The following is a 22,658-nucleotide window of genomic DNA, read 5'->3' as shown; positions in this document are numbered from 1 at the left end:
AGGGTCTGGGCAAGGCTGGGCCGCATCAGGTTTTCCAAAAAAAAAAAATTATTTAAACAGAAAAATATACAAACTTTTTCAGTGCTTTGGTTCCGATTTTCTACAGTAAAAGCTCTGATAAAACATTCCACTGTTCTCAAATATCTTTATTTTTATTTTTCTGCACAAAATAAGATAAATAAGTAAACAAATCAAGAATAAAGAAAATCAATCAATCAGTAATAAATAAATATAATAATAATAATAAAACAACAAATAATAAAAACTTAAGAAACCACATAGAGAAAATGGGTAGACAAATTATTTTTTCCAGATTAAAATGAACAAAGCATTATTAGAGCCCTGTAGACATGACAAAACACGACTATAGTCACATTTATACTCTTTTTATTTACAACATATTGCGCAACTGCAGGGTCTTGAGACACATGCTAACTCGCAAACTAGAGAGCTAGCGACCTAAACGGTAGCCTTCAAGTTATTTCCTTTAAACTTAAATAGCCAAAAACTTACCACTTCCACACAGATAGGGAGGATAACTATTAACAGTTATTTAACCTTTAACATGAACATTAATCAAACGAAATATTTTTTTCTGGGTACATGATACCATACAGCATCCATATCAAAGTTGTGCAGGCCGCACTAACATTAAACTTATATCAAGGCGGGGGCCTCAAACTAGTGTCCTACGGGCCACATTTGAACTCGGGTCTCCTAGCTGTGAGGCCTCCGTGATAACCACTCGTCCGCTGTGTAGCGGGCAATAAATAGTCAATAGTCAGTCAATATTGTGATATGATATTTTATTTTAGTTTCACTTCAGTTCAAGGATCAAACCATCTTCTTAGCATAGCTTTTTCATTTAATAATAATAATAATAATACATTTTATTTGTATAGCACTTTTCAAAATACTCAGACACTTTGCAGAAAAATTGAGTTGAATAAAAACAAGTAAACAGAGTAAAAGATACGTTAAAATACAACATTCATTCGTTTATAGACAGTTCAAACATGAGTAAAAGCGGGGCGGGGCTTTTTTGTGACTTTTCAATTAGCTCCTGTGTCGAGTACTCACTTTAAGTCTTCCTTCACTTTACAGATGTCATTGATATAAACGTGAACAGTTTGGGTTCCAGTATTGACCCCTGGGGTACTCCACACGTACTTGTGTATTCCCCTCAATTCACACGTTGCTTCCTGTGAGCTAGGTAGCTTTATTAAGATTAATAAATTATTATTAATTGTATTGAAAGCCTCTGTGAGATCCATGAATACTGCAGCTGCACACATCTGTGGTCTATAGCGTTGGTAATATCGTCGCTGATTTGTGCCACGGTTGAAATGTTAGCTCCATATTGGCTATCTACGAGTAATACATTCTTATGAATAAATTTGTTCAACCTGCTATCGAATAGTTCATTTTAGTAAATAGTAATAAGTAATAAGGACACTGGTTGATAGTTTGTAAATTGATGTTTGTCTCCATTTTTTTAAATTCAAAGTGCTTTAGCTGTTTTTGTTTTATTTGGAAATGTACCAGTCTGGAATGGTGAATGACGGAATGATGTACGTTAGCAGTTCTACGATCTCGTTGGTAACAATTTTTATCATTTCCATTTGGATTCCATTACAATCTTATGTTGTTAGAACTTGCATATGTACATGCTTGTGCTGTTTATGTGGATAATGAATTACGGTTGCTGTTGTATTGTTCTTCCGTGTATTATCAGCAGTCGTTTCTAATATGGTAATGGTAATGGTAATGGTAATGGTTTTATTTCATTTGAACATGCATCAGATTACAATTGAGTGCATCCCATAATCAGTTCACAGTTCCACATGTCCAAAAGGAGTAGGAAGAAGCAAAGCTTATTAAATCCTACCCCTCCATCTGGTACTTTTACAATCACTAACTGTTACATTTGTTCACTTCCTGCTTTCCATAATACAGTTTAAGGTTTGTTTTTTTTTTAAATAATGTACCTCGTACCGAAGTAGGAGGTGATATGAGCATCCAATGACATAATGTGTACCATAGTAAGTGTCAATATAGTGATATATATAGCACATCATGACTGGTTCAAGACTCTTCATCCTTGTATTTAGCAAACATCAACTGCTTGTATTGTTTCTTGAATTGGCTCATCGTTGTGCATTGTTTGAGGTTCTTACTCAATCCATTCCATAGTTTGATTCCACATACTGAAATGCTATGGCTAGCATAACGTAGTCCAAGAAAAGAATAAATTAGAGGAAAAAAACATTTGTGTCTGGCCAGTTGTTTGTGGTCTGTGAAACAAAAGGTATCCAATTGTAGATTTTCTTGTGGTATACTGATGATGTTGTCAAATGATAATGCGTGTAAGCCTTCCCTCTGTATATGCATGTGCTGGAGCCTACAACAGCTGACTTCGGGCGAGAGGCGGGGTGCACCCTCAAACAAACCACCATTTAACAACCATTCACACTCACATTCATGGACAATTTAACCCTCCTCTTGTGTTAGGGTCGGCACCGACCTGTTTTACATTTTAATGCATGAAAAGAATCACATAACATTTGTTTATTGCATCAAGGCTTTTTTACTTTGTCAGGAAACTCTATTTCAACAAAATAAAACCAAAATAATAATTTTCACTACATTTTAAAATGGTTTGGTTGAAATTATGACCACTGTATTGTTAGGGTCGGTTTCGACCCAGTTGTAATAATATGATTATAAAGCAATATTTTGAGCCAAAACTGAAATCATAAGTGTACAATTAGTCAACACAATGACAACCAGCTCCTCTTCTCATCATGTAAGCTTCAGGGGATTCTCATTTTGACCGCTTTTCCAGTATACCAGCAGAAAAACAAGGTCCAGACATGTGAGGTGAATTCACTCATTTGACTGATGGCTGATTTCACATTTACAATTTGGATCATGGAAAGAATGGCAAGAAGTACAGTGAACCAAGATCTGGACCTGTTCTGCTTTTTCATTTCACTTTATACTAAAGTTCTGTTGCTGAAAACAATCACTTTTTCTACCTTTTCTTGACATTAATATATATGGGTCAAAATTCCAACACCATAGATGTTTCTTTAGTGATTAATACTAAAATGAGAAAATAAATCAAACTAATTGATTTAAGAGACATGTTCTATAGCCCTCAGTAATAGCCAGGTAACAAAAGAACCTTCAATTTATGAATATGATTCTTTTGAGGTTCATTTGACCATTTTTGGAAATTGAAATGGAGGGGTAAAGTGACAAAAAAAGGCCTACATGCCCACACCAAAAGTATTAAAAGCAACATTTTCATGGATGAGGAAGCCTAAGAAGGTAACCAAGACATGAGAAGCAAATTTGATGGTAACTTATTGTTTTTAGTGTATTTTATAGCTGATTTAATACATGGGTCAAAACCCACCCGTTAACATAAGAGATGATACCAGAAAGCTCACACAAGAGGAAGGTTAAAATAAAATGGACAATAAAAATGAAAATTATATATACAGTAAAGTCTCGTTATATCGATATCGGTTATAACGAATTACTACTTATTACGATACTATTTTCATTTCCCGGCAAATTTCTAGTCTTTTATGATATAATTAGTTCCGTTAGTACGATACCCGGTTATTATGATAATCCGGTTACTACGATGCCCTTTTCATCTCCCGCCAGCCAATTTGGTCTGCTTATATCGATACAAAAGCAGCTTAAATCAATCTTTGCTTAAGGATTTCAATACCAAAAAAGAACACGGCGAACGGCTGCTTCCAGTCAACTTTATTTTTCCCACTTCCACCTGAGCGCAGCACACACACCAATTCCCGCACTTCCTGGTTCACAGGTCATGCTCAACCCGCCCCACATAGCTGGCCAAACACATGCCTGTATAGAATCTATATACACGAGAGAAACCACGAACGCAGTTGGTTCTTCTGTTGCAGGCATGTGTTTGGCCAGCTATGTGGGGCGGGTTGAGCATGACCTGTGAACCAGGAAGTGCGGGAATCGGTGTGTGTGCTGTGCTCTGGTGGTGGAAGTGGGAAAAATAAAGTTGACTGGAAGCAGCCGCTCGCCGTGTTCTTTTTTGGTATTGAAATCCTTAAGCAAAGATTGATTTAAGCTGCTCGACATTGTTCTATAGTATAGAACAATGTCGAGTGCATTATTGCCTACTTTTAATGCAGTTCGGCGCAGGATCGGATATATGGATAGTTCCGACTCCCGAGAATATTGATATAACGAGACTTTACTGTATTATATTTATTCCGACTGATATTTCCCCAGTGTATACATTCATTCATTCATTCATTCATTTTCTACCGCTTTTTCCTCACAAGGGTTGCGGGGGCTGCTGGAGCCTATCCCAGCTGTGTTTGGGTGAGAGGCAGGGTACACCCTGGACTGGTGGCCAGCCAATCCCAGGGCACATATAGACAAACAACCATTCACACTCACATTCATACCTATGGACAATTTGGAGTCACCAATTAACCTAGCATGTTTTTGGAATGTGGGAGGAAACCGGAGTACCCGGAGAAAACCCACGCATGCACGGGGAGAACATGCACACTCCACACAGAGATGGCCGAGGGTGGAATTGAACCCTGGTCTCCTAGCTGTGAAGTCTGATACCTTAAGTGTGTCAGGCATATGTAGGAATCAAAACTGGATTGCGTCAGGAATGAACAACGGCAATTGAAGAGAGAAGGGGTGGTTTCTGGACCTGAAACAGATCTAATAACTGCAACGGTCACTTGTATTGCAAATATTGATCCGACATCAGAGGAGATTGTCAACGGCACGTTAGCGGGAGGGTTGAAGGAGGAGGTACGAGCCGTGTGTCAAGAAATGATTGTCATTAGCGATGCAACGGTTCTTTTCGATATGTTTGTGTTACGCTTGAATACTTTTTCAATACAAAAAAATGAATTAGTTTGCCTTTTTTCATTTACATTTTAAAGAAATTGCTAACATTTGTACATGTAAAAGTACACTTCTGCTGTGCACACTTACCACCACATAAAATGAAAAAAGCAGCATGTAATAATAAGAATCTAAAAATAAATGTATCTAATGGAGAACCATATGGTAAATATTGTTAAATAACTTCATCATGCTACATTTTGTACTGCATTATCAGTAGGAATGTATTCAATAAGAGATCAGAAATTCACCTTTCAGTTTGTTAGTCCTCTTTAAGTATCAGTATAATTCAGTAAACATTGAGGCATAATTATCAATCTTTCAGTTCAGTCTTGTTACGTAACAGTTTCATTCAACTCAGTAGGCCGCAAGCCCAATTCATCAAAAATCATCAAAAATGACCGCTACTTAGAGGACGGCTTTTGAGAAATGGCTGGGAGGGAATGAGTTAACGTCATTTTTGACCTGTCTGCCACCCACTCAGCGTGGATCTGTGACCCACTTTTGGATCCCGACTAGGGTTGGGCGATATGGACCTTAGCAATAATCAGGATATTTTGGGATGTATCGCAATATGACATATTCCAAAAACATGCTAGGTTAATTTGCGACTCCAAATTGTCCATAGGTATAAATGTGAGTGTGAATGGTTGTTTGTCTATATGTGCCCTGTGATTGGCTGGCCACCAGTCCAGGGTGTACCCCGCCTCTTGCCCGAAGACAGCTGGGATAGGCTCCAAAGTGGTGAATGAACAAATGAATGTATTTATTGGTAAGACAGTGGCTAACGTTTTGAATGGGATATCAGCCTCTGCACACATTGCTACCAAATCCTCAACAAACTGTAATTCCTGTGCTTGTGATGAAGGAAGATGTAGTCACCCATGAAATTCCAACTGCATATGGAAGATATTTTTATGACACTCTTATTTTGTTCATGCAGACATGGGGCAAATATCGCTCTTATTTTGAAGGACGGTCACAGAATTGTGTTCTGTGTGTGTGGAGAATGTGTATTTGCGGCTAAGACGAACTGCATTCGAAAATTAATGTGCTTCTCGTTTTTCTCGATCTTCATCTGACATTGTAAAACATCTGCAAGTTCATATATTACATGCAGAGTTCCCCAGGGGTCAATACAGGGGCCAAAACGGTTCAACTTGTACATCAATGATATCTCCAAAGTTACGAAAGACTTAAAGCTGGTATTATTTGCGGATGATACCAGTGCTTTTTGTTCTGGAGGGAGTACAGACGAAATCATTAGAAAGGTCAGAGAAGAAATGGTCACACTAAAAAGATGGTTTGATGATAATAGATTGTCCTTGAACCTAAATAAAACTAAAATCATGCTGTTTGGTAACAGCAGAAAGGACACGCACCAGCAAATACAAATAGACGGTGTGGACATTGAAAGGGTGAAGGAAAATACATTTCTGGGGATCACAATAGATGAAAATATGAGCTGGAAACCTCATATTACAAATATACAACATAAGGTGGCCAGAAATATTTCAGTATTGAACAAAGCAAAATTTGTTCTCAATCAGAAATCACTCCACACTCTTTATTGCTCTCTGGTTCTACCATATCTTACTTATTGTGTGGAAATATGGGCTAATAACTATAAAAGCAATCTTCACTCACTAAATGTACTGCAAAAAAAGGTCAGTAAGGATAATTCATAATGCCGCCTACAGAGAACATACTAACTCCTTATTTTTAAAATCAGAAATACTTCAACTTGCTGATATAGTTCATCTTTAAACAGCTAAAGGATAGCATAAGGCTAAAAACAACCAATTAGCAAAAAATGTCATCCAATACTTCTCTACAAGAGAGGAGAAATATGATCTCAGGGAAGAAGTTCATTTGAAACACTTCTATGCTAGGACTACGTTATGCTAGCCATAGCATTTCAGTATGTGGAATCAAACTATGGAATGGATTGAGTAAGGACCTCAAACAATGCACAACGATGAGCCAATTCAAGAAACAATACAAGCAGTTGATGTTTGCTAAATACAAGGATGAAGAGTCTTGAACCAGCCATGATGTGCTATATATATCACTATATTGACACTTACTATGGTACACATTATGGCATTAGATGCTCATATCACCTCGTACTTCGGTACGAGGTACAGTGAAGAAAATAAGTATTTGAACACCCTGCTATTTTGCTATTTCTCCCACTTAGAAATCATGGAGGGGTCTGAAATTTTCATCGTAGGTGCATGTCCACTGTGAGAGAGATAAACTAAAAAGAAAAATCCAGAAATCACAATGCATGATTTTTTAACAATTTATTTGTGTGATACAGCTGCAAATAAGTATTTGAACACCTGAGAAAATGAATGTTAATATTTGGTACAGTAGCCTTTGTTTGCTATTACAGAGGTCAAACGTTTCCTGTAGTTTTTCACCAGGTTTGCACACACTGCAGGAGGGATCTTGGCCCACTCCTCCACACAGATCTTCTCTAGATCAGTCAGGTTTCTGGGCTGTCGCTGAGAAACACGGAGTTTGAGCTCCCTCCAAAGATTTTCGATTGGGTTCAGGTCTGGAGACTGGCTGGGCCATGCTAGAACCTTGATATGCTTCTTACGGAGCCACTCCTTGGTTTTCCTGGCTGTGTGCTTCGGGTCATTGTCGTGTTGGAAGACCCAGCCACGACCCATCTTCAATGCTCTGACAGAGGGAAGGAGGTTGTTCCCCAAAATCTCACAATACACGGCCCCAGTCATCCTCTCTTTAATGCAGTGCACTCGTCCTGTCCCATGTGCAGAAAAACACCCCCAAAGCATGATGCTACCACCCCCATGCTTCACAGTAGGGATGGTGTTCTTCGGATGTACTCTTCATTCTTCTTCCTCCAAACACGCTTATTGGAATTATGACCAAAAAGTTCTATTTTGGTCTCATCTGACCATAAAACTTTCTCCCATGACTCCTCTGTATCATCCAAATGGTCATATGCAAACTTAAGACGGGCCTTGACATGTGCTGGTTTAAGCAGGGGAACCTTTCGTGCCATGCATGATTTCACATCATGACGTCTTAGTGTATTACCTACAGTAACCTTGGAAACGGTGGTCCCAGCTCTTTTCAGGTCATTGACCAAGTCCTGTCGTGTAGTTCTGGGCTGATTCCTCACCTTTCTTAGAATCATTGAGACCCCACGAGGTGATATCTTGCATGGGGCTCCACTCCGATTGAGATTGACCGTCATGTTTAGCTTCTTCCATTTTCTAATGATAGCTCCAACAGTGGACCTTTTTTCACCAAGCTGCTTGGTAATTGCTCCGTAGCCCTTTCCAGCCTTGTGGAGGTGTACAATTTTGTCTCTGGTGTCTTTGGACAGCTCTTTGGTCTTCGCCATGTTACAAGTTAAAGTCTTACTGATTGTATGGGGTGGACAGGTGTCTTTATGCAGCTAACGACCTCAAACAGGTGCATCTGATTCAGGATGATACATGGAGTGCAGGTGGACTTCTAATGGGCAGACTAACAGGTCTTTCAGGGTCAGAATTCTAGATGATACACAGGTGTTCAAATACTTATTTGCAGCTGTATCACACAAATAAATTGTTAAAAAATCATGCATTGTGATTTCTGGATTTTCCTTTTTAGTTTATCTCTCTCACAGTGGACATGCACCTACGATGAAAATTTCAGACCCCTCCATGATTTCTAAGTGGGAGAAATAGCAAAATAGCAGGGTGTTCAAATACTTATTTTCTTCACTGTACATTATTAAAAAAAAATATTAAAAAAAACCCTTAAACTCTATCATGGAAAGCAGGAAGTGAACAAATGTAACAGTTAGTGATTGTAAAAGTACCAGATGGAGGGGTAGGATTTAATAAGCTTTGCTTCTTCCTACTCCTTTTGGACATGTGGAACTGTGAACTGATTATGGGATGCACTCAATTGTAATCTGATGCATGTTCAAATGAAAAAAAAAACATTACCATTACCATAACATTCCTTATTTCAAAACTATTTCAAACTATTTTTTTTTTATTTCAAAAAAATTTCAAAACACAATGTTTTGAAAATATTAAGATTAAGATATGCCTTTATTCGTTCCTTTGTATACTCATCAAGCCTGAGTCACGCACACACAACCACTTAGCATGCTAAACTAAGCAAACCCCTGCAAGCTTCCATTCACGTTCTGTACGAGGAGATTCAGCCAACTTTAGCTGGCATTTATCACCATTTCAAACTGTTTGGGTCTGCCGAGTAAATAATAGTCACAATTCCCACACGAATGTTCTTTCTCCTCACAATGGCAACATTTCATTCATCTTCCATTCCAAAAACTCGTTTACGTTTATCATTTATACCAGTATAAGTCATTTTATCTTTGTCATTGGGAAAATCTGTACCAGGATACCGATATATAAAAAAAATGAGAAACATAATTGGATATTATACACTCCAAGTATGCATAACTCTTTTTTTTTAGCTGCAAATACCCTTGCGCTCTTCTGTAAACAAACCCCCACTGCTTTTGTAAAAGCCTCATCCTCTCAGAAGTGCCATGTGGCAGTGTATTACCATAATTACACTTTTATCACTTGAAATCCACCAAACCTTTGTTTTCAGAAACCGCTGGAATTATTTTGATTGTGCAAATGTTTTATTATGCTCTGTCGAATATCTGACCTATAAATGAAGTTAGAATGTTGTATTCTCATGTTAAACTATGCCAAAGTTTCAGATAATGAGGTTTTCACATTTGGAAGTGAGCCCTGAAAGAAGTTTGGGATGGTTCAAAATGCTTGATTCAAAAGGCGTGGTAAAACTGCTCCTTTGTGATGTCACAGTGGGGCGGACTTCCGTATATGGTTCGTAGTTAGGAAGCACTTTGGGCGTGTCACCATCAATCACAGTGGACTAGGCATGCCCGAAGGAATAAATTAAATTAAATAAAATAAATTAATTAAATGTGTATGGAATAAATTAAAACAGATCATTTTGGCGGGATGCACAAATCAAAGGAAATAAAGCTGGAATAGGTGCAGATTCTGGAAAATCTAATAAGTTTTCTGTGCGGTTTATTGTGTGTCGCTGCTCTATAGGAGACCACAACTCAATACAAAGGGTGGAAAATGAGCATAATAGTCCCCTTTAAGACCTATGGTGGTTTAAAAATAGCGTTGCAAATCCATGCCATTCATTCTACCGCTTTTTCCTCACGAGGGTCGCGGGGGTGCTGGAGCCTATCCCTGCTGTCTTCGGGTGAGAGGCGGGGTACACCCCGGACTGGTCGCCAGCCAATCACAGGGCACAAAGAGACAAACAACCATTCACACTCACATTCATACCTATGGACAATTTGAAGTCGCCAATTAACCTAGCATGTTTTTGGAATGTGGGAGGAAACCGGAGTACCCGGAGAAAACCCACGCATGCACGGGGAGAACATTGAACCCTGGTCTCCGAGCTGTGAGGTCTGCGCGCTAACCACTAGACCGCTGTGCTGCCCTAGCAGGCTAGAGACGTCTCTGGCAAACCTTTTGCACCTTTTAAAGGCGGCAGCGTTGTCGTTACAGGTGACTGATATATAACTCTATAGGCAGGGCTCGACAATAACGATGTACCGATGGCCCAGGGCAAGTTAAAACAAAATTGGGGCAAGTAAATCCAATCAGTGATATTCCCGACGGGCAAGTGCACTTTGGCATGCCATACTGCCAAGAGTTTTTTTAAAAGCGGTTCTTGTTGGGTGTTGGTAAAACACGGACTGCGTAATTCCGGTGGTAATTTGCAAACCAATCCTTGCAAATCTTGAAATGGACCAATCAGAATCGTTTGTTTAGACCGCGGCCCACAGTCCACGTTTTACCCACACCCGTTCTTGTTGGCGATCAACCAATCAGCGATGGTTTGACTAGGAAAACATCTATCATGGTGTCCCTGCCAACATGGTCTAATTCTTCAACAACTTGTGAAGGAAAACAGCAAAAAGTGATGAACCAGTGCCTCCTAAACAAGTATTTTATTAGCGGCAGCAAATCAAATGATGGCACAGGTGAGTGAATCACATTGCTGTGACAATTTGAAGTGGTCACAATGAAACACCACCGATTAGATCCAATACCAAGTGCTGATTTTGCACAAGCTACAAAATCTAGCGCTTCCATTTCTCTGCGGATTTTTCTCACCTTTGCTTCACAAATTATTGTTTGACAAATTGAGCATTTTTTTCCGGATTCAAAACACTTTACTAGTACACAAATGTGTCTATTCAATAATGTTTCATTGTGGTGCACAACTTATAAATATCACTGCTTACTACGACTACCATGTGTAAGGTAGTATGGCATGCCATGTTAACATACGTTTCAGACATTCCTCCAAATACAATGCATCAGTACTATTATCTGATGAATTATCAGCATATATTGATATATGATATCATTATGGCAGTGTTTTCATTTTACATGGGGCAAGTTCGGGCAAGTAGTTGTCACCTTAAGGATTCCCCATGGGCAAGTCATTTTTGTTTTTAATGTAGATCCCTGGATGGGTTGTTTTTTTTTCTTGGTATAACTAACACACAAAATGTATTCCTTGGAAAGTGTCCTGGGAAGTTTTCCAGTTCATCTGTTCACCCGAAGAAGACAAGAAAGCGGATAGTTGATGGTGAAATGTTTTTAGTAAAACATAAATAATGTTATCACGTGTGTCACCATGTTGACAATATCTTGTCAAAAACAGCGTGTAACGTGTCTGTTGCTCTTCTCCATAGGTGCTGTCTGATATGACCATACTCCAGCGGAGGATCCCCCCTAGTTTCAGAGACCCTGCCACTGCCCCACTGAGGAAGCTCTCGGTAGACCTCATCAAAACCTACAAGCACATCAATGAGGTACGACTCACTCAGCACCAAGCTTTGTGGAAGCCGTGCACACTCTCTCCTCTTCTTCCTTAAATACTTCAAACAATACAAGGCTAAAGAAAAAGCTATTTCAAAGGGAAAATTACGGCGCAGCACTTCTTTTTTTTGAAGACTCCAAAAATGCATCATGCAGAGCCAAAATATAAACTACTGTATCAATAAATCTTTGTTCTTTTTTTTATTTTACAAATATTTTATATCTCTTCTTCTCAATGCTTGTAGTATTGTACTTTGTTCCCCAAATATTTGGACTTTATAATATTGTGACAGTTTTCTCCCTAATTATCCAAAAATGACTTATTTTTTTTTAATTTTCATTATTATAATTATTCCCCCATACAACTTTACTCTACTGTACTATTGCCATGTATTCTTCTTTAGTAGTTCAATTTTATACTACTAAAAGGACATTATTTTTCCTCATAAACTTGCATTATTCTCCTTAAATGGTTACTTTTTCCTGTTAAATTACCACTTTTTTCACTTCATATTTTGACTTTATTCTTGTAAAATTACTGCCGTTTTTCACAAATATTATAACTTATCCCCCCCACTTAATTTTCCCAAAGAGTACATCTTTATTTTGTTTAGTTTGTTGCTTATAATAATATTAGTCTTTTTAAAAAGTTTTTTTCTTTAATATTTCAACATTTGTTACAATCATGTTAAAAGGACATTATTTTTCCTCATAAACTTGCATTATTCTCCTAAAATGACTACTTTTTCCTGTTTAATTACTGCTTTTTTTCCACTTCATATTTTGACCCTATTCTTGTAAAATTACTGCAGTTTTTTCCAAATATTACAAGTTATCCCCCCCACGTCATTTTCCCAAAGAGTACATCTTTATTTTGTTTAGTTTGTTGCTTATAATAATATTAGTCTTTTAAAAACGTATTTTTCTTTAATATTTCAACATTTGTTACAATCATGTTAAAAGGACATTATTTTTCCTCATAATATTACAACATTATTCTCCTAAAATGACTACTTTTTCCTGTTAAATTACCACGTTTTTCACTTCATATTTTGACTTTATTCTTGTAAAATTACTGGCCAGTAAAAAAAGGCTCCCGGGCAGCCCTTTAGAGGCCACCAGTATGAATGAAAGGCTGTCTAATAAGGTCATTGAAGTTGCAGCGAGATGCTAAGCGTGTTCATGTGCAGGTGTATTACACTAAGAAGAAGCGGCGGGCCCAGCAGGTCCCTCCTGAAGACAGCAGTACTAAGAAGGAGAGAAAAGTCTACAACGATGGCTACGATGATGACAATTATGATTACATCGTCAAAAATGGAGAAAAGTGGCTGGACCGCTATGAGATCGACTCCTTGATTGGGAAGGGCTCTTTTGGTCAGGTGAGGGGAGAGGAAACATCTCATTTGCATGTCATACATCATCTGTGGTTTACATAGTTACTACATTGCACAATAGCTCTTGTCTATACAGTATGGTACATTGCACAGGATTAGATGTGTACCTAGTAGAGTATGAGATGTGTGTCTTAGTGTGTCTTAAATATTCTTCTCATAATATTCTGACTTTATTCCCATAATATTTTAAGAACTTTAGTCCCGTAATATTGGGTGAATATAGCACTGAAGTCCGTCAACAGCAACTTCCCACTTCCTGTGCAGGAAGTGGTCGGATTTTGGTGCTGAGGGCAATTAAGTAAAGAATTTGGCTTCTCAAAAGCGTAATATATTTGCATCACAAAAATGCCTACTAGTCATAATTCTCATAAAATTATGACTTTTTTTCTTTATATTCTTGATATTTATATTTTTTGTATTATTATATATTTTTATATATTATAAATAAAATATATTATATAAATATATTATAAATATTTATAATAATAATAATAATAATAATAATAATTTTTGTAATATTTTCACATCATTTTTGTAAATATTCTTCTCATAATATTCTGACTTTATTCCCGTAATATTTTGATATATTTCTGATATTATAACTTTTTTCCAAAATAAAATTTCTAAAAATGACAACTATATATATATATTTTTTTTCATATTATTAGGATTTAAATAAAATATTTTAGCTGTGTGCTACTTAAATGACATTATTTGTCATCATCATATTCCACAATTGTGACTTTTTTCCCCTCTAGAAGAATACTTTGAACATTTTATCCTATTCTTAATTCTGACTTTATTCACATCATATTTTGGGTTTATTCTTATCATGTTAGCGCTAACATTTTTGCATTCTAATTTGCTCCCTAAAATAACTTTTTTCTTGAATATTTCAACTTTATGTTGCTAAAATGACGCTCATATCAAGACTTCATTCTAGCTAAAATTGCTTCAGATTTTTCAATTTTTGCTGCTGTTGTTTCATTTTTGCTTTCATCAATTATATTTGTAGAATGTGCTTTTGTAATATTTTTACATCATTCTTGTAAATATTCTTCTCATAATATTCTGACTTTATTCCCATAATATTTTGATATGCTTCCGATAATTATTATTGTGAAGATACTGTAGCTAGCACCTGAGGTCTTGCCTGGCTTGGCAGGTAAATAAAGTAGTTGAATGTCATGACGTCATGACGAGTATTAACGGTACGAAAGGTATTATATACCATGTATACAATGTCCAAACCAGAAAATAAGAGACGTGAAGTAGAAATAGTAGATATTGGACATACTGTATTAGCCGGTGTGCAGACATGTTGGTTGTGATGAGGAAGTTCAGGAGATGAAGCTGATGGCGTGTGCTGTTGTCAACGTGTGGCAGGTGGTGAAGGCCTACGACCACCACGAGCAGGAATGGGTGGCCATCAAGATCATCAAGAACAAAAAGGCATTTCTCAACCAGGCACAGATTGAACTTCGCCTGCTGGAGCTCATGAACAAGCATGACACTGAGATGAAATATTACATAGGTGAGCTGGAAAACATCACGGGAACTCCTGCAAGGCTTTCCATGGCTTAACTTTCACCCCTCGCTCTCTTTCTCTTCCTTGTGTAGTCCACCTGAAGCGTCACTTTATGTTTAGGAATCACCTATGTTTGGTGTTTGAGTTGTTGAGCTACAATCTGTATGATCTGCTGAGGAACACCAACTTCAGAGGGGTCTCCCTCAATCTCACACGGAAATTTGCACAGCAGCTCTGTACAGGTATGCTCCACAACACACACACACACACACACACACACACACATAGCCTCGGCTGTCCATGGTCTTTATTATCAATATTATTATTATTAGTAGTAGTAGTAGTAATCATAGCAACAAGCATCACAATCTCATGAATCATACCAAAAAAAAACACTACTATTACCCAGTAGACAGTAGTAGTAATATAGTATGTAGACATCATCAGAGAAAATAAGACTTGTTAGGCATAAAAAAAACCTGTTTATCACCTTGTAAATATGTTTTTTAACATTATTAGAGCCCTCTAGACATGAAATAGCATCCCTATAATCACCTTTGCATTCCTTACCCAATATAGTAGACATCATCAGAGAAAATAAGACATATTAGGAATAAAAAAACCTGTTTACCATCTTGTAATTATGCTTTATAAAGTTAATATAGCCCTCTAGGCATTAAATAACACCCCTACAGTCACATTTACACTCCTATTACCCAATATAGTAGACATCATCAGAGAAAACAAGACATATTAGGCATAAAAAAACTGTTTACCATCTTGTAATTATGCTTTATAAAGTTAATACAGCCCTCTAGGCATTAAATAACACCCCTACAGTCACATTTACACTCCTATTACACAATATAATACATAGAAAACCTTTTTACCGCCTTCTAAATATATGTTTTAACATTATTAAAGCCCTCTAGACATATATTATTATTATTACACAATATAGTAGACATTATCAGAGAAAATAAGACATATTAGGCATAAAAAACATGTTTATCACATTATTAGAGCCCTCTAGATATGAAATAGCATCCCTATAATCACCTTTACACTCCTATTACCCAATATAGTAGACATCATCAGAGAAAATAAGATATATTAGGCATAAAGAACCTGTTTATAACCTTGTAAATATGCTTTTTAACATTATTAGAGCCCTCGAGACATGAAATAGTATCCCTATAATCACCTTTACACTCGTATTACCCAATGTAGTAGACACCATCAGAGAAAGTAAGACATATTAGGCTATAATATTAGATTATAGGGATGCTATGAAATAGCATGCTAACACTACAAATCATTTTTTGTCCACAGCATTATTATTCCTAGCCACTCCAGAACTGTCAATCATCCACTGCGACCTAAAGCCGGAGAACATCCTGCTGTGTAATCCCAAGAGATCTGCCATCAAGATTGTTGACTTTGGATCCTCCTGCCAGTTGGGACAGAGGGTGAGCAACTATGACCTAACTATGACTATCACCAAACCATCCTATTTCACTCTTCTTTGTGGGAATGCTTTGTGTCAGGAATCACAAAGCAACAGGAGTTCATCAACCTCACTCACGGTGCAACCACATCGGTGGAAGGAACACACAGCGTGACGTAGACTTTTTCAATGGCCACTTAGTGGAAAAATGGCAGGATGATATCTTCATCTTTCTAAATTGGCTTCTAAATTGGCTTCTCATAATATAAGAACTTTAGTCCCGTAATATTGGGCGAATATAGCACTGAAGTCCGTCAACAGCAACTTCCCACTTCCTGTGCAGGAAGTGGTCGGATTCCGGTGCTGAGGGCAATTAAGTAAAGAATTTGGCTTCTCAAAAGCATAATACTTTTGCATCACAAAAATGCCCACTAGTCATAATTCTCAAAAATTATGACTTTTTCTCTTTATATTCCAATGTTTTTTTTGTAATTTTTACATCATTCTTGTAAATATTCTTCTCATAATATTCTGGCTTTATTCCCATAATATTTTGATATATTTCCGATAATATTATAACTTTTTTCCAAAATAAAAATTCTAAAAATTATTTTATTATTATTTTGTTTTGTGTTTTTTTTCATAGTATAAGGATTTAAATAAGCTTTTAGCTATATGCTACTTAAATGACATTATTTGTCATCATCATATTCCACATTTGTGACTTTTTTCCCCTCTAGAAGAATACTTTTCTCTGAATATTTAACTTTATTCTCCTAATATTACATCTGTTTTTCCATCCTATTCTTAATTCTGACTTTATTCACATGATATTTTGGGTTTATTCTTGTCATGTTAGCCCTAAGATTTTTGCATTCTAATCTGCCCCCTAAAATAACTTTTTGTCTTGAATATTTCAACTTTATGTTGCTAAAATGACACTCATATCAAGACTTCATTCTCGCTAAAATTGCTTCTGATTTTTCCATTTTTGCTGCTGTTGTTTTCATTTTTGCTTTCATATTTGTAGAATGTGCTGCGGACTAATAAAAAAAACGCCACACTTGGGACACCTTTGATGTAACTATATGGAAATAAAGGCTCACATTTACAATCCCCAAGGCACACTTCTCCAACAGGAGGTTACCCAGCATACCTTGTGGGTTAGGCATTGGTTTTGAATGGTACTGTTGTGTACGTCTGTAAGCGTTCCATATCCAGACATGTGTGGTGCTTTTGGTTGGTATCATAGCCCAGGCCTGAGTATGGAAAATGCTTTTGTATTGAGCTAGGTCGCACACGGTAACACCATCTTCTTCTCGCCCTCCCATCAGATCTACCAGTATATCCAGAGCAGGTTTTACCGCTCCCCTGAGGTTCTTTTGGGAATGCCATATGACCTTGCCATCGACATGTGGTCTCTAGGATGCATCCTGGTGGAGATGCACACAGGCGAACCTCTCTTCAGTGGCTCCAATGAGGTCAGTACGCTCCCTGGTGTCAACACAATGACTCTTCTTTGTGTTCCATGATGATGTTCCATGATGTTCAGTGATGTTTTTGTGTTTAGGTTGACCAAATGAACAAGATTGTTGAAGTGCTGGGGGTCCCTCCCAGTCACATGCTAGATGCAGCTCCTAAAGCCAGGAAGTATTTTGACAAGCTATCAGACGGGCTGTGGACAGTGAAGAAGAACAAAGACATAAAGAAGGTATGTGAGACCTTTCTCCCTGCTACATTACACGAGACTCATTCCATAGGGGAAGCAAGATGGATGACGTTGCTTCTCTAAGACATTCACTCTTAGATTTACTGTACATCATCACCAGTGTGACTTCTTCCGTGTGTGCGTCTTTGTAGGAGTACAAGCCCCCAGCCACGCGGCGTCTTCACGAGATTCTGGGTGTGGAGACCGGGGGTCCTGGTGGGCGGAGAGCAGGGGAGCCGGGACACGCCCCCTGTGACTACCTGAAGTTTAAAGGTGAAGCACCCCTACAGGGGACACGTTTATTGCCGAAACTGTCAGGGAAATTCCATGTTTATTTTTTTTCTTCTTAATTTATTTCACACATGCATACTATGTTACATTATTGTTTCTCACATATACACTTACAATACAATACACTTACAATATATATATATATATATATATATATATATATATATATATATATATATATATATATATACTATATAGTACATACACACACATTAACACCTCATTACTACACATGTCTGAAAAGGAGCAGGAAGAAGCAAAGCTTATTAAATCCTACCCCTTCTCCACGCCATAGCAGTTCCAAAAAAAAAATTCAACACATATAATCACAGAATCTTACATAAGACAAAACAACAAAAAATAAAGTGGGAACATCGGACACCCCAGCAAAACCACAGGACATTGCCGTAGCACACTACCAACCCCGCCAGTCAACCCCCCCCCCCCGACCCACCATGTTCTTCTTTTACTATAATGATGACAATGTTATTTTTGACAGGACTTCAATACTTAAATATACGGGAACTTTATAGCAAACAACAAACATCGTAAAATGTAATTTTTGGAAACCTAGGTTAGGGATAATGTGGGGAATAAAGTCAAAATATTATGGGAATGTACTTTAATAATGTAATTTTCATAGCATTTATATGTATATATATATATATATATATATATATATCCCTCCTCTTGTGTTAGGCACCGACCCGTTTTACATTTTAATGCATAAAAAGAATCACATAACATTTGTTTATTGCATCAAGGCTTTTTGACTTTGTCAGGAAACTCTATTTCAACAAAATAAAACAAAAAAAATCATTTTTACGACATTTTAAAATGGTCTGGTTGAAATTATGACCACTGTATTGTTAGGGTCGGTTTCGACCCAGTTGTAATAATATGATTATAAAGCAATATTATGAGCCACAACTGAAATCATAAGTGTACAATTAGCCAACACAATGACAACCAGCTCCTCTTCTCATCATGTAAGCTTCAGGGGATTCTCATTTTGACCGCTTTTCCAGTATACCAGCAGAAAAACAAGGTCCAGACATGTGAGGTGAATTCACTCATTTGACTGATGGCTGATTTCACATTTACAATTTGGATCATGGAAAGAATGGCAAGAAGTACAGTGAACCAAGATCTGGACCTGTTCTGATTTTTCATTTCACTTTATACTAAAGTTCTGTTGCTGAAAACAATCACTTTTTATACCTTTTCTTGACATTAATATATATGGGTCAAAATTCACCCCAACACCATAGATGTTTCTTTAGTGATTAATACTAAAATGAGAAAATAAATCAAACTAATTGATTTAAGAGATATGTTTTATATCCCTCAGTAATAGCCAGAGGGCTAATAATTTATGAATATGATTCTTTTGAAGTTCATTTGACCATTTTTGGAAATTGAAATGGAGGGGTAAAGTGACAAAAAAAGGCCTACATGCCCACACCAAAAGTATTAAAAGCAACATTTTCATGAATGAGGAAGCCTAAGAAGGTAACCAAGACATGAGAAGCAAATTTGATGGTAACTTATTGTTTTTAGTGTATTTTATAGCTGATTTAATACATGGGTCAAAACCCACCCGTTAACATAAGAGATGATACCAGAAAGCTAACACAAGAGGAAGGTTAAATATATGTTATTTTCTAAGTTTTAATATGAGAAACAGTTGGTCATTGCATTGCTGCCATCTGGTGGCGAAAAAGGAGCATTGCTTCAGGGACGAAGTATCCATTCATCCGTTTTCTATGCCGCTTATCCTCACTAGGGTCTTGGGTATGCTGGAGCCTATCCCAGCTGTTTTTGGACGAGAGGACTGGTGGATGTAGCATCCATAATGTTATTAATGTGTTTTTAGATATATTGTAACGTCTCTAAAGCCAGTTTGTGTGAGGTCCTCCGAGATGGATTTGAATACTTAATACTGCGTCTCTTCCTCCAGATCTTATCCTGCGCATGCTGGACTACGACCCCAAAAGCCGCATCACCCCATTCTATGCCCTGCAGCACAACTTTTTCAAGAAGACCACAGATGAAGGAACCAACACAAGTTCGTCCACATCCACCTCCCCCGCCATGGACCACTCCCATTCAACCTCCACCACAAGCTCCGTTTCGAGCTCCGGTAAGCACACGCACCCTGGCCTCTCCTGGTCCTCTTCCAGAAGGAAAGCTAACAGATATCCCATCTCACATTCAGGCGGCTCCAGTGGTTCCTCCAATGACAACCGCAACTATCGCTACAGTAACCGCTATTACAACTCTGCTGTGACGCATTCAGACTATGAGATGACCAGCCCTCAGGTACGCACGGCAATATTAGCACTAAACATACTCACTTTTTATGGGGCAAGTCTTAGGACCACGCTTCTCGGACATCAGAGAGAACCAACTGAGCCACACAAACAGAACCCAGGCTGAGAGTGGGGGGGCAGAGAGAGGATAGAGGGGTTGGGGGAGGAATGGGAAAGCAACATGTGTATCCATAACAGCACTACGATGATGATGATGATGGTGTTGCCCCTCCACCACCTGGAGGGGTTGTATGCCTTGAAAATCCTGTGGTACAGAATAAGGAAGACAATCCACGATGACTTAACGTATATTCACCCTCAGGATTTATTCTTCCTCTCAAAAATAACAACACTTCACATATCATAACATGATTACATCAACAATTACCAATTTGTTTCCAGACACATTTGACATTTTTCAGTTAGCCTGCTTCATGCTATTAACTGTACATTAAAGCTGGCTAGCATTAAACATTTGGCAGTCAGCTGTTTACTCTAGCAACTTTCTAAACTTTTTACAGCCGTTAAAATATAAATTATCTCTACTTTGCACTAACCTGTGGTACAGAATAAGGAAGACAATCCACAATGACTTGACGTATATTCACCCTCAGGATTTATTCTTCCTCTCAAAAATAACAACACTTCAGATATCATAACATGATTACATCAACAAGTACCAATTTTAGCCATTTTGCTTATGTTCAAATGCTCTACAACACATTTTGTAACAAACATTTAGCAGTCTGCTGAACAAGGAAGACGATCCACGATGACTTGACGTATATCCACCCTCAGGATTTATTCTTCCTCTGTCGTTTTGTCACCTACTCTATACCACCATCGCTGCTAGCACCCCCTAGTGGACCTTGCGGTATTACACCCAAACGCCAACAATGGAGATTTGGTTATTTTAGAAACAAACATAAAAAAATAGTAGGGTGTTTTTTTTTCTGGCAACAATGATGCTCTGCTTGGGAGATGACGTCATTGGTTGGCTGCACCTCTGGAAACAGGCGTAACTGCTACAAGGGGAAAGAGATAACAAGTGATGTTTGTCCCCTTCCTGGGAGGCACGGCGGTTGAGTGGTTAGCACGCAGACCTCGCAGCTCGGATACCAGGGTTCAATTCCGCCCTTGGCCATCTCTGTGTGGAGTTTGCATGTTCTCCCCATGCATGCGTGGGTTTTCTCCGGGTACTCCGGTTTCCTCCCACATTCCAAAAACATGCTAGGTTAAAAAGCGACTCCAAATTGTCCATAGGTGTGAATGGTTGTTTGTCTGTGATTGGCTGGCGATCAGTCCAGGGTGTACCCCGCCTCTCGCCCCAAGACAGCTGGGATAGGCTCCAGCACCCCCGCGACCATCGTGAGGAAAAAGTGGTAGAAAATGAATGAATGAATGAATGTCCCCTTCCTGAGTTCTCATTTTGTCACACTTAAATGTTTCAGATCCAACAAATGTCAATATTAGTCAATGACAACACAACTGAACACAAAATAGGGTCTTTCAATGAAACTTTTTATTTAAGTGGACTTTTTCATGGAGGGCCGCATAGTGGAAAAATGACAGGATGATATTTTGTAAAGCAAACGCTAGCAGGTTCGATCCATTTCAAGAAAAAAGTGCATCACAGCTTTGTGATATCCTATAGGTGTAAAAGCCTATTCATATCATCTTCACTCTTTGCTCTTTTATTTCCCCTTTTTGCTGTTGTTTTTACATTTGACAAATATTTCAGCTTTCTTCATCTTTCTAAATTGGCTTCTCATAATATAAGAACTTTAGTCCCGTAATATTGGGCGAATATAGCACTGAAGTCCGTCAACAGCAACTTCCCACTTCCTGTGCAGGAAGTAAAAAGTTTGGCTTCTCAAAAGCATAATACATTAGCATCACAAAAATGCCTACTTGTCATAATTCTCATAAAATTATGACTTTTTCTCTTTATATTCCAATGTTTTTTTTGTAATATTTTTACATCATTCTTGTAAATATTCTTCTAATAATATTCTGACTTTATTCCCATAATATTTTGATATGTTTCCAATAATATAATAACTTTTTTCCAAAATAAAATTTCTAAAAATGAGCCTTTATTTTTTTGTTGTTTTTCATAGTATTATGATTTAAATAAAATGCTTAAATACTTAAATGAC

At 37.7% G+C, this 22,658-nt stretch overlaps 1 protein-coding gene across 2 annotated transcripts in view; it reads left to right on the top strand.

Annotated features, from left to right (window-relative positions):
* Positions 1–22,658, top strand: part of dyrk1b (dual-specificity tyrosine-(Y)-phosphorylation regulated kinase 1B) — a 77,324-nt gene that overhangs the window by 50,968 nt on the left and 3,698 nt on the right. For both annotated transcript variants that reach the window (XM_058054085.2, XM_058054084.2), the window contains exons 3-12: positions 11,693–11,812; positions 13,010–13,198; positions 14,600–14,747; positions 14,834–14,983; positions 16,074–16,210; positions 17,523–17,669; positions 17,759–17,899; positions 18,049–18,169; positions 20,148–20,330; positions 20,406–20,509. In XM_058054085.2, the coding sequence (XP_057910068.1) occupies positions 11,693–11,812; positions 13,010–13,198; positions 14,600–14,747; positions 14,834–14,983; positions 16,074–16,210; positions 17,523–17,669; positions 17,759–17,899; positions 18,049–18,169; positions 20,148–20,330; positions 20,406–20,509 (1,440 nt within the window). The remainder of the gene's footprint in view (positions 1–11,692; positions 11,813–13,009; positions 13,199–14,599; positions 14,748–14,833; positions 14,984–16,073; positions 16,211–17,522; positions 17,670–17,758; positions 17,900–18,048; positions 18,170–20,147; positions 20,331–20,405; positions 20,510–22,658) is intronic.

This window comes from Doryrhamphus excisus, linkage group LG5 (assembly GCF_037039965.1).
Source record: "Doryrhamphus excisus strain RoL-2023G ecotype Guam linkage group LG5, RoL_Dexc_Guam_v1.1, whole genome shotgun sequence".
In the NCBI taxonomy this organism is placed as follows: Eukaryota; Metazoa; Chordata; class Actinopteri; order Syngnathiformes; family Syngnathidae; genus Doryrhamphus; species Doryrhamphus excisus.
Note: the sequence above shows the minus strand (reverse complement) of the source record. Positions and strands in the feature narration are given on the sequence as shown.